Source organism: Silurus aristotelis, assembly GCF_946808225.1.
Source record: "Silurus aristotelis genome assembly, chromosome: 13".
NCBI classification, from domain to species: Eukaryota; Metazoa; Chordata; class Actinopteri; order Siluriformes; family Siluridae; genus Silurus; species Silurus aristotelis.
The window spans coordinates 4,829,339-4,843,044 of NC_139586.1; the positions used below are offsets into that span (position 1 = coordinate 4,829,339).

The following is a 13,706-nucleotide window of genomic DNA, read 5'->3' on the forward strand; positions in this document are numbered from 1 at the left end:
ACATATAGTACACCCACCCACACACACACCCACACATACACATCTCAATGAATTTGAATATTATTAAAAGGTTGATTTATTTGTTATTCAATATAAAAATTGAAACTCGTATATTATATAGATTCATCTCACACACACACACACACACACACACACACACACACACACACACACACACACACACACACACACACACACACACACACACACACACTAAATACAATGTAGACACTGTACCTGTGCTTTTATGTGGAATACTTGTCATGTTCAGGTCTGGACTCGTAGTAACCTGGCACAATTTCTTCAGCTGCGAACCGTCCCTGTCCACCACTCCTTTCCTCTCTCTCTTTTCCTTCTCCGGATCTCTCTTTCTGGACTTGTCTTTGTCTTTACGTTTTTTGGACTTCTTCGGTTTGCCATGCAATGAGGGCGAGCTGCTGCGCTCCTTTGATCCTTCTCTGATGCAAGGTGCCAAAGGTGTGGAGCCTAAGCCTGACTCAGTCTGCAGAGAGCTCCCTGTTAAGGCTGTTGTTTGGCTAAGCCTCTCAGCCACTGCCGCATCCTGGCCTTCACAGTCCCGGCCATTGTGGCTCGAGTCGTTGCTGACGTCCGACAGAGGCTCAAGATGTTGCGACAGATCCAATAGCGGAAGCGGGGCACTGGATAAGCCGCTCGAGTCCTTCCCGTTCGAAGTGTTTAACTTTCCGTTGACGGGTGCAGATCCCTTGTTGATCAGGTGTGATATCCTGGGCTTCTTGTTTGCCAACGGGTCGATAAAATCTTCAGTAGTTCTTTTCTGTAGAACACAAACTTGGGACTCTTAGAAGAGGTGCTAACAATACAAAAAAAGAGCAAAGAAAGCCTACAGCAATACACCAAATAGCCCAAAACATCTCTATTCGCTAAAGATACACTAAGAGTATGCTTAGACCATTCAGTGGATGTGCCAGGAAGCTTTAGATGCACTGAAAGCAGAAATTACATTCACAAACGTTAGGCTGCACAGAAGTAATTTCGTTTCTGTGCATGTCTTTTAGCATGTCCTTTAACACAAGCGAGTCTGCTTGAATTATCAATATGATAGCCCTGGACAAAAATATTATTTTAAATGCCATATTCCTGAAAAAACAGAAGCCACTGTTTGTAATTTAGCCTTAGTTTGAATTACATTTCAATTAATTTAATAGAAAGTAGAAACAGTACGAATGAATCAACGTGTTGCGCTTTGTTTCGCCGCAGTGAAGGCAACTCTGCACGTGGAACGTCCCCGGCTGTACGAGTTCAAAATCCAGTTACGAGCTGCACAGCTGTGACTGATTAGCAACAGCAAATAGAGGAAGACCCTTCAGAAAAATATTATTCCCTCCACTGGACTGTATAAGCAAAGCAGTTAATTAAAACAGCAGTAAGTTTATTATAAAGTAATGCCATGACAACACACTGGATATTTTACTAGTTTTAATATATTTAATATATATATATATATATATATATATATATATATATATATATATATATATATATATATATATATATATATATATATAAAACAAACACAGTATATAGTCTGGGGTTGAAATGTGTACCACAGCCAGCCATTAGAGGGCCTCGGAGACAGCGCAGCAACCCAAACAAACAAACAATGTAGTCAATATGACAATCGGTTTTCAATGAATAACATTGTTTTTTTTTGTTTAGAAATGGATTAAGACCATTTAGTTACATGAACATGAAGAAAACCTAATGCATTAGCAATCTTGTACTTTTTTCTGTTTCTGACTTCAAAATGCAAGTGAAATCCAAACGTGAAGAGAAATGAAATGAAATTTTAGCTCCATTAGAATACAGAGTGGGCTAACCTGAGACGGAGAGCTACTGGCCTGTTCTTTATGCGGGCTGACGGGATTCTCCCCAAGCACAGGACCACTGCTCTGAGCCTTGCACAGTTTCCTATAAAGAAACAACACACAAAAAAAAGAGAATCACACAGATGCAGCAAATGTATATCAAAAAATTAAATGATAATTACTAAACAGCTCAATTGTCCTCTCACATGAATGCACATGGGGGAAAAAAAAATCAGATTTTGAGAATCACACGTGACATGAAAAGATTTGGTTCACTAGGGTCTTGGTGTGTTGTACTGCCGGTCATTTTTTTAGATTCCAGTAAAACATGCAGTTGGCATTACAAATCCCAGACCAAACCAAAATAGACAACGTGATTAGGGTCCATGAGCAGGGGGCATTGGGCCACAGGTACCGCTGGGTAAAATGATGTGGATTTGAGAGGATGAATTAAAAAAAATATTGAAAAAACAGAAAAAGAAACAGAGGCTGGATCTTTGCCAGACACCAGACACACTCAGTGTTCACATCATATACGCTTATAAGACCTTTGCACTGTTTGTCTGCATGACTCTTGCACAACTGTCACTAATTCGGAACTAAAGTCCGACTGAGTCTCCGCAGCTCTGATTGCTAATTTTTGGGCAGATTTTCCAGCCACTGATCGTCCTCTTGCAGGACAAATAATAATAATAATAAATACATTTATTATAATACATAAATTCCTAGCGAGACTCATGATTCAACGTACAGCAAGACACTACAGATACAAAGAATATTCCAGCACAGGCTTCAATTCTTCATATTTATTTTCCAAGAAGTAAAAAAAAAAAATTAAAAAAAAAATTTAATCCATAAGGAAAATAAAATGTGTAAATTCAGACCTGGGTTCTACACTCAGCTTACCGCACAAGGATCCTCTTTAGAATTTGCTGGTCTACCTCAGTGTAGCCAGGCCAATTCTTCTGAACCTCCTTAAACAAACAGTCCTTCAATGTGAAGGTGTTGTCCTTGCTATTCAGATTAGCCACCTACACACAAATAAATAAATAAATGAGGGAAACACATCTATACAGAATTGTAACAATAATATGCAAAAAGAAAGAATTCCAAAAATTCTAAAAGCTTAGCATAAAAAACTTTTTCCAGCACACAAGTGCTACAGTAGGCATTTCAGGACATGGAAATTTGGCCGAAAATGCATAACAGCTTAGCAACTTGGTAAGAGCAGTTACCAGCATCTACATTTCCTACATTAGAAATTCCTGCATGAACTCGTAACCTACACACACACAATCTGTTCTTATAACACAATGTGGTTTTTTTCCCCTCTGTGAAATTAATTGTGTTTGCAGAGTGACAGGAACCTGTTGCAGGAGGCTGTCCAAAGTGTCTTTGTCCTGGGGTGAGAGGCCGTCCTTTGTGAGACGAACCAGCAGCTCAGGCTTCCGGTAGGGTTTGAGGGCGAGTAAGTGGACCAGGCGCTCCCTGAGTGGCCGTGGTGGCGCCGTGCTCTTCTTCATGCTGCTAGAGATGAGTACAGGACGGGGGGCGCGCCGCAGAGGGGCGACATCCGAAAGGGCCATGGCTGGTTTCCGGATCTGGACCCGTTTACCTGCAACAAGGAATATACAAGACCACCATACAAAAGTCAGGTTCGCATGTGTGTATATATTCAGACTTCGCTGGTACCCTTTCTAAAAATAAATAAATAAATAAAAAAGATGAAATTACAATTTCTAAATAAAAATCCATAACTTGAAATAATATCTGAAATAACTTGAAACTGACAATTGTTCAGGAGCTTTGCTTTTGGGTTTTCTGTTTCAACAGAATATTTTAAATAGTAATAAATCATAATTAAAGTGGTGTAGACAAAAATGATGGCACCCTGAACCTCATATTTTGTTGCAAAACCTTTGGAGTAGAGACGCCCAAACTAGGGCTTTCCATATATAATGAGAAAAAAAAAGTGTGTGTGTGTGTGTGTGTGTGTGTGTGTGTGTGTGTGTGTTGGGGGAAGCCGTACTAAATTGTACACTAAATTCGATTGTTCCTAATTGTACTATAAGTTCCAGTGAGTAAGAAATGTATAAAAAAAAATTTAACTGTTAGCAACACAGAATATGTTTTCCATTAATTTCATTTTGAACATTATGAAACTGTAAATAAAAGGAAGGACATCTATTTGAATATAATCTTTGGTACAGGGCGGTGCAGGGAAATTTTCAGAACTACGAGTCGGGAACACTGGGAGGTCGGCAACTGTTTGGAACCAATGCGAGCTCGTTGAGAACCCCGTGGCATTGGTTATAATGAGTTGTGCAAGCGTTTGCTGCAAAAAACTGCTTTTAAAGATGAATCAGTTTTCCAATACAACTTATAGTTAAAACACATTAAAACAATTTGGTTTACTTTAAAAAAAATGTAAAAAATTTTCAAATAGGTTTTCTCACACCACTACAAAAATCATCAGACATCACATTGAGGGTTTCTTTTTTCCCGGTCTTACCCACGTATCTCCCGCCAGGCTTGATAACGATGGCACCTCGGCTGCGTGTCTCCTCCTCGGCCTGAGCCATGCTCTGCCTGGCCTTCTGGTACGAGTCGTCTGTGGCACACACCGTAATCTTATCCTGGATCCCTCCCAGGCAGTCGAGCTGTATGCTCCCTTCACTGAAAAAAAACAGAGGGGAAAATCATCACCAATCTGAATTTACCATCACCTGGAACTAACCTGCTGTATAGAAATGACAAAATCTGTACCGCCTGATTACGATTGTGCAAATAGAGACTAGAAATAAAATGCCCCAAAATAAATGGGTGATATCCATCTACTGACATGAAGAGCTACAATTAGAGAAATGTTTGCTCCTCTGGGAAACAGAGAGAGAGAGAGATCTAGCCTACCTTGTAATGTACTGCTGGATGCAGTCGAAGCTGCCCTGGGGGTTATCCCTCCCCACATTGGAGAGATAGAAGGTAAACGTTCTGAGATTATTTGGACTCGTCGACTGGGGTATTGAGATTTTCTGTTGGTAGAGAAATCACAAAACAAAACATTACTCAGAAAAACATCAAATGGATAAGCTGTAGGTTTATACCCTATCAGGCATATCATTACAGCTTTATAAGCAGTGAAGTGAATAACATTGATTATCTCTTCATCATGGCACCTGTTAGGATTTGAGCGAGTTTGACACGCGCCAAATTGTGACGGCTAGACAAATGGGTCTGAGCGTCTCCAAAAAGTGGTCCAAGGAAGAAACAGTGGTGAACCGGCGACATGGTCATGGGCGGCCGAGGTTTACTGATGATCGTGGGGACAAGACGGGAACTATGCATTACTATGCTGTAATGCTCGACAGGTCAGGACTTTTTTGGCAGCAAAAGAGGGACCGAGACAATAATAGGCAGGTGGTCATAATGTTATGCCTGTTCGGAGTATATAGAGTGTAATAATCGAGTTGAACAAGTGGCGGCTCGATGGTTTGAGATTTATTTGTTTATAACCAAACAGTCATGAATTTGTCTGTATAATTGAACATCCCTTCTATTCATTCTGTACAGGTTGTTGTTTAGCGCCTCATCCTGCTATATCACCAGTAAAGCACTCAGTTTTTACTCCTTTGACTCCCATTCAATGCATGCAAACACCGGAGGCCGGAAACGCAAAGCTCAGTGCAACAAAGTTCAAGTCAAATAGGCATTTACTGTCATTCCAACAACATACAGTGCAGTACACAGTGAAACGAAACAACGCTGAAGAAATGTTTTCACCCTCTGACGGTTTCTACCAGGGGTGGATGAAGTACACAAACCATGTACTACAGATACAGTAGGGAAAATACTTCTGCAGTAAGAGTGCTAAAATTTCACTTAAGAAAAAGTACAAAAGTATTTGCCTTCAAATGCACTTAAGTATCCAAAGTACTATTTATTATGGCTATAATGTTCCTATTTTCATTTACCATAAACGGCAATCAAAACAGGTTTAAAACGCCTCTACCCTGATCAGTGTCTTGCTTTGTGATTGACCAGTTAAGTTTTTATCCACTCATAAATTAAAAGGAACTGATTGTTGAGTAAAAAGTAAGATTTTTGACTTTGAAATGTAGTAAAGTTAAAGTCTCTGCAAATGGAAATACTTCAGTAAAGGACAGATATGACCATAAGCTTCTTAAATACAGTAACAAATTACATTGACTTGGTTTCTACACACTGAAATTGCGAACACGTTTATCAATGCACGCACTCCACATCTCAGACATGCAAGTCGTAGCAGCCTCATTGTAACCTGCGCTGCTTCTCCGTACCGTGGCGTCTCTGATGGCTGACCAATAATCCACACTTTCACAGATGTGAATGACGTACTCCTCAGCCTGCACTATTCACGCTCTGTTTGCACTGCTCATTCCTCTCGTGCTCGACCTGTGCGCCAGCTTTTCTTACACCCCTGTGAAATCTCTCCGCACGTTGCCCTCTCTGTTCGCTACTGTTTACGCGCTTTATTTACACTGTGCCACAAGAATTCCACTGCCTCTTGAATACTCTGTTTTCTGTAAAAACTTTAGACAATAAAACAAAACCTAAGCTTCTAGATGTGCACCTTAAGCACTTCTTCAGTTCGTCACCCCACACTACACGTGTTTGAAATGCCCATGTTGGTGAAAACTGAACATAAACGTGCCTCTAGAAAACGTTTGAAAAGGAATTCAGTGGCCCTACATTCTACAGAAGCGTGTCACTATGCAGCACATTCACAGATCAATATGGATGAATACATTCAGAGGATCTGATGTTTTATTTAAATAAAATAATTTGTATCTTCATCTTCAGGGGTCCCCAAACCTTTTTTTCTTTGAGGGTCACAATTTTTTTTTAACAGAAAACGACATCGGCCGAAGTGACCAGTATTATTGTGAAAATTTTATTATGCTTTTAAATGTATTTATTTATTATGCCTCCTAAAGCTAGATTAGTTTATTTTGTTCTGCACTGCAACATGGAAACTTCATCTGAAGAATATTGGAAATATACCAAGTTGGAAACTTACAAAGAATTTATGGGATTTTATGGGAATTAATTCGGAATTTGGGGAAATTTACTGCATCATATACAAACAAATAGAAACATTTTGCATGCAAACTCGTACAGATAAAAAAAAAAAAAAAAATAGCTTTTTTACTTTGATTTAATAGTTAGTATTCTTTTGTTGCACAATGGCTTACACACAGCACAAGACAGCGAGTTTTCATGCAAAGATGGACATTGGCATTGTTTTGTGTGCAGGATTCAAGAAATGACGCGTGTTATGTTATGGAGCAATGCACAGTGCATGTAGGGGGCGTGACCTCTGCAGCCCTGCAGTAAGTGTGCTGTGTGTGCATGTGGTTGATGAATATGCAGGGTAGAATTTCAACTGAAACTGCATTAAATCTGATTGTTTTGATCAAGAATATCCTGCCAGACACTTTTAAGTTAACTGTTACAGGTGAACCTGCAATTTTGTCAATTCCCAGTTTATTCCCATTAATTCCCAAGGAAAGTTTCCAGTCTTAAAAATTCACAGAAGGAAAAAAAAAAGAAAAACAACAGTACTGAACCATAAAAATGTGCTTATTGAAATTAATATGAATATATTAATTAATAAACAATATATTTAATAAATTATAAATAACAATATGGGCATCAGTGATACCAGAAACGTGTACATTACATTTATGGCATTTAGCAGAAGTCCTTATGTCTGTCAATTTTATTCATATAACTGAGCATCTGCAGGTTTAAGGGCCTTGCTCAGGGGCCCATAAGTGATGGCTCAGATTTTAACTCACAACCTTTGGATCCAATGCTTTAACCGCTAAGCTACCACCGTCCTCATGTGTAGACACCCAGGGCTGTACCCCTGCTCTTTAAAAGGGTCCTGCTCTAGTTCTACTGCCTATAAAAACATTTTTACCCTTCACACATCTGTACCAGAGGGGCAGAGAAGGAAAAAACAACTCATAGTGCCTTGAAAGAAAATGTAATAAAAAAATTCAAACGACAATCCAAATTAAACTGAATGACGTGGACGAATGTAAGACTGCATTACATAAAACAGAGCTGCTCACCATATAAACCTACTTTCGACATGTGTTCGAGTCACAGTGTGTTCTAAAAACTGAAAAGGAAACTCCTTTTAGAGATCTATTTAGAGGAACTCTGTGGTTCTCTATGTGCCAAACTAACATCTTGAGGCAGATATGGTGCAGGAATTGAGCTACAGAAAAAGCTGCCTCAGGATCTCATACTTGTCAAATGTTCAGCGTGGCTAAAAGGACAGCGCTATATAAATATACAAAGTGAAAGTTAAAAGTGGACCCCCTTGCCTGACTGCATTCTCTACATTGATAGAAGAAATATTCTTTCTTACTCTTCATTTTCTCGCCTCCCATAGGATTTAAGCTTTTAGATGTAAAACACTAGTTGGCGCTCAGATCACGCGTCTACTACTAGTCTAATACTAATGGCAATATTAAGAATCACCATGTTGGGCACAACGATACTAATTGTGTTTGTAAAACACTTGATGCCACTGTGATACGTGTAAGACTGGTTTCTTCGTATAGGTGGGTTTAAGGGGTATAGGTTTGCAGTGTCATTTTAAATATAGTCAGTGTAAATGCAGATCCCACTTAGTTGTGGTCAATTTCTTTTTGCTGAAGTTTGCAAATGATAGTGTGATCTTAATGCCAGTTTTCCTAAAATAATATCCTATTCCCAAAATAAAAAAAACCAACAATATATAGCCTTGCTTTCAGTAACGCACCGTATCATATCGCAACCCCAGTATCGTGATGCGTATTGTATGGTCAGATTCTTGCCGATACACGGCCCCATACACACTGATCAGAGAGAACAGGAAGTAAACAGTCTGCCTGAATGACTTGATTACACTCAAGTCAGATAAAGTGGTGCTTCAAAACAACGCAACGCTCATTCTGAATCGAACAGCTGAGTGAAAACTGTTGCGCAAAACAATGAGATTATAAAGTAGAGCAGAGTCTGATTCTTGTTGGAGGTAAATGTCCACGTCAATAAAACTCATGTGTATAAGTGTGAATTTAAAGTCCATTTCTTTCCTTTATTGCTTTTGTTACATAATTATAGTTATTCTCCCCCCCAATGGTGTCAGAGTGGCAAAGGGGACATGGACTAACTGCCCACTCCACCCACACACTTACACAACACACAGTGTTCTCAGATCATTCTGCTTTAACCCAATGTCCTTTTGCACATGTGGCCTGCAGGTGGACGACTATAAATAATGTGGGTTTTGGCTTCATGTTCTACTCCAGAAGCCTTGTTGCTCCTCCCACACCTTTTACTGTGATTATTCCCTTTATTTCCCTCTGACTTCGTTTGCCTTAATGACTGAGGTAAAAACCAAAAAAAAATCATGTTTTCGAAAATATTAAAAGTCTTTTTTATTTAGTCAGATCCAGGAGCAGGTTCAACCTGTTTGTTTTGATTATCAAAGACTTGATTCAACACCGCAGACAGAGCACCAGGGGACTATTCATTTGTAAACCTTTGAGATCTCTCTGGAGCACCGTGGACTTATAATCAGTGTGAAACCCAAAATAAATTCCACCAGGAGCTGGAGCCATCTTGGAGCTGTTTATGGGCTGGAAGGACCTTGTTCATGGAGGTAAACAAGACCCATGTGGCCATGATAACAGTGCTTGAGAAGTCTCAAAGACGGCAGCTCATCCAATCGGAATGCGCTGGAGAGAATCTGCAGCATGGTGACTCGATCGCTGTATCTCAATAAGAGCCTGGACACATTTAAATGAAAGATGCTTTTGATTTGCCATATGAAAGAAAGCAGAAAAGAAATAAGTGTCTGAACACTTTCTCTCCTCAGTAACTATGCAGTTACACCAGTTTGTTACTGAGGCTCTCTGTGAGGTTAACTGAAACATTTGGATGATTTGGCTGTGGGCTTTGAAAGCTGTGAACATTGAGCATCATACAGTATTTACTATAAAAATACAGCCCTATGGATGCTGCTTACCACTGTTTTTCTCTCCTCAGACACACCTGACCTCATGCGAACTCTGGACTTATCATCGCTTTTCATCATCTCCGCATCTGCACTAGGTTTTTCCATCTCACGCCGTTTGGAGTTGGGTTTCGGTGGTTACTTGAGTTAGGTTTCCTTGTTAGCGGAACTGTGGCGAGTGTAAATACAGGGTTTTACTGTAACCAGTGGGTTCTTCCTCAAGCAATGTGCTTATTGTAAAGCCTTGTATATACACTACATGCACACAACAGGTTACTGTGTATGAAGGAGTCTGGGTTAACCAGTGCAAGGAAATGATCCTTTCCTTTGCTCCAAAGTGTTAGATTTCAATTCTATTTTGAACTATTTAGAGGAACTCTATCACGTGGGTCAAAGCGTCTTCCGTGGAACGTAAGCGTTTTTAGACATTTCAGTGTTAATGAGCTACTTTTAGGGAAAAAAGATTTAAAGCGGTAGTGTGGACACAGAGCGCTTTTTTTTTTTTTTTTACTTTTTTAGCGTTTTTTTATTTATCTGGATTTGTGTAGACGTAGCCTCAAAAGTGTCGATCGGCTTTTCAAAAGACAGAACGTTTTGATCTCTTCTGTTTTGCTAATATACAGAGATCCAACACTAACCTCAGTGACCAGTTTATTTATAATGTGAAAGCTATAATGAATGAATACTCAATATGTCCCAGAGGAGGACAGGTTCTCTTTCTGGTTCCTTTCAAGGTTTCTTCTTCAATCTTTATCTCAGGAAGTTTTTTGAGCTCCTTCAGTTTGCTCAGTACTGTGCAGGTTATAAGCAGGTTGGGTTAATTATCCACCCAAAGGCCAAGAAGGTGACCTGGGAATACAACCCATTACACAGCACAATCGCTGAAAAACACAGCTCAACACTACTCGCAGCACTCGTGGTTTTTTTTATTATTTCCTGTGTGCAGTCAGTGTAGTTTATACAGTTGGTCTGTAAATGCTGAGCAACATCATTAGGCATGTTTCACTGAAACGCTAAGACATTATGAGGAAAGTGCATTCTCAACATGCTGTGGTTTTCCCCTCACCTGAAGAAGAAAAAAAAACTAACACGCCAGAGAAAAAGCATTACAAGAATATCCTATATATTTATTAGATTTGATTACTAAAAATATTTGTTTTATTTATTTGGTTTATTATGTTAGTTTATTATAAATCATTGAATCTCATGGTCATTTTCATGAAAATCAGATTCCCTGATTATTTATTAGTTTCAATTTCAGCAACATGGGGAATTTTTTTTTATAAATAAATAAAAATATATTGAACACACCCATAGCTTTAAAAATGTAAACAAATCAGTGCATAAGATGAACCGACAGCCAACAAACTTCTGCCGTGTTCACTCTTGAGCACGAAATGGCAAAGCTTTACAAATCTAATCAAGTACTGCGTAAATCCCGTAGATCTCTCCCTAGCCTCTAACGCTCCATGACAAAAAGTGAAACGAGCAAATTGAGTCTCGGGAGGGTAATTTCCTGACCAACGATTTGTTATGCTAATTGAAAGCTTCATTTTTTTTGGCCACGTAAGAAAGGAAAGGAATAACTTGGTTCCGGTTCCTAAACAAACCCCAGACTTTGATGTTTATGAGACATCCTGCTATATAGCCATACGAGGTAGTGCTCTTCTGCAGCACCACCTCGTTTCTATAACACAAGGAAAGATTTCTATCCTTGTATGTAATTTCCTTTTCAGAAACGTATCCTTCTGAAGCCCTGATGCGCCGCACATATTTATTTGTTTTTCTCTACTCCTAAAGGACACATTCTCTTCTCTTGGGTTTCTGGACAGAGACTGAAGCCTCATTTCCAAACAGCAGAAACCGTTTTATAATCTACAGAGCGAAATCTACTGCTGTCGTAACCCGGATTTATAACAACAATTTACGTCTACCAGAAGAGCTTAAAAATTATATCTGTTTAAACCAAAATACAAAAATGATTCGAAATCACTCGGCTGGTTATGGGAAGGTTGTATTTCACAACCAATATTACATTCATTGGGTAATAATTTTTTTTTATTAGTTTTTGTATTATATATTAATTAAGGCTTCAAAATATATATAAATAAATTAAAACCTTTAACTCCACTGGAAAAAAATGTTTTAAGCAGTCAAAATTAGTTTTACTGATGCGCCAAGTCTCAAATCAGCACCAAAATCTGCCATGACTCACACATTCCACAATCTGGGGTCGAAAAACACGCCGGTGTGTTTTGCAGCATTTTTTCCTCATAACGCAAAAAAAGGCACAGATAAAAGCAATACATTATTCTAATATTTCATAATTCAGGGGGCGCTCTCTGCCATCTCGGTCTCCTCTCTTCACAGACACACAAATAAAACAACATGAATCTCTCTATTTACTTTAACTTGATTTAAAAAAGTAGACAGTACTTTTACCAAAATATTTAAATAATCGGTAGAATAATCGATAGCTTCAACCTATAATGACTGGATATTCAGAGTCATCCAGATGAGTACAGGATCCCTTTTGAGGCTCGTTTCTCTCTCCGTTTTTTCTCACACCATCTCAGGAGGTTTTTATCTGCACCAGTCGCCAGCCGGCTCGATCATTAAGGATAAACTGAAGACTCATTTATAATGTAAAAATTTATATTTGTAATTATTTATTTCTGTGAAGCTGCTTTGGGACAAAGGTCCATTTCTGAGAGCAGAACAAAAACGACTTGAATTGATACCGTTAGAAAACATTTACATTAGGGATTAGTCTAAACATTTCAGTCCCAGTCTGGTGAACAGACAGGAAGTAACCGTGTCCAAGGGCCAACGCAGAGACCTACATAAGCTCCTGTGACCTCCAGATCTGCCCATACTGTAGAGGGACATTTCATTTAGAGATTTAATGAGAATCTACAGACTCTATAAAACAAATATCTTAAAATCGATGTGCTGTGATGGAGAAATATTTAAAAGAATAATATTCAAACACAAAAACAGACAAAAACTGTTGAATCAAGCGCTTCTCAAGACAGCAAAATGCACCTCACACACACACTCATTCCATCCATCCATCACTCTCATTCCATCTCCTCTCCATCACTGCACCTCACACACACTCATTCCATCCATCACTCTCATTCCATCTCTCCCTTCATCACTGCACCTCACACACACTCATTCCATCCATCACTCATTCCATCTCTCCCTCCATCACTGCACCTCACACACACACTCATTCCATCCATCCATCACTCTCATTCCATCTCTCCCTCCATCACTGCACCTCACACACACTCATTCCATCTATCACTCATTCCATCTCTCCCTCCATCACTGCACCTCACACACACACTTATTCCATCTCTCCCTCAATCATTGCACCTCACACCCTCTTCCATCTCTCTCACAATCATTGTGTACACAATCACCAGTAGCACACACCTATCTACTAATATCTCTTTCCATCCATCCACCTACTTATGACCTATATTTCTACCTGTAACTTTCAGTCTATAATCCCTTCTTTCTTTCTTGTAACTTTAACTAAAAGCTTATAAAACTTGTCAATCCACCATCAAAGGTTCTGTGATGATCACAACCTCTCTATGTGATACTCATCCCCGTATCCAGTGCTGTACAGCGAACCACAAACATTACTGTTTCCTACACTGTTCAAGTCGACACTCACTCAACAACTTCCTTTTACCCCTGATGAACTTTTAGAGGAGGGAAATTCCTGCTGCTGAAAACGAGTCTGCGAAACTGAAGCAAAACGAGCTTTCAGGCTTTCCCACCTTTATCATAAA

General features: G+C 39.2%; 2 protein-coding genes across 2 annotated transcripts in view; one reads left to right on the forward strand and one right to left on the reverse strand.

Moving 5' to 3' along the window:
* Positions 1–13,706, forward strand: part of rrp36 (ribosomal RNA processing 36) — a 101,626-nt gene that overhangs the window by 30,166 nt on the left and 57,754 nt on the right. The window lies entirely within an intron of this gene.
* ell (elongation factor RNA polymerase II) overlaps positions 1–13,706 on the reverse strand; it is a 49,376-nt gene that overhangs the window by 9,054 nt on the left and 26,616 nt on the right. The window contains exons 3-8 of the mRNA XM_083558165.1: positions 4,758–4,879; positions 4,360–4,523; positions 3,215–3,462; positions 2,754–2,878; positions 1,860–1,950; positions 238–796 (exon numbers count right to left, since the gene is read on the reverse strand). Of these exons, the coding sequence (XP_083414291.1) occupies positions 238–796; positions 1,860–1,950; positions 2,754–2,878; positions 3,215–3,462; positions 4,360–4,523; positions 4,758–4,879 (1,309 nt within the window). The remainder of the gene's footprint in view (positions 1–237; positions 797–1,859; positions 1,951–2,753; positions 2,879–3,214; positions 3,463–4,359; positions 4,524–4,757; positions 4,880–13,706) is intronic.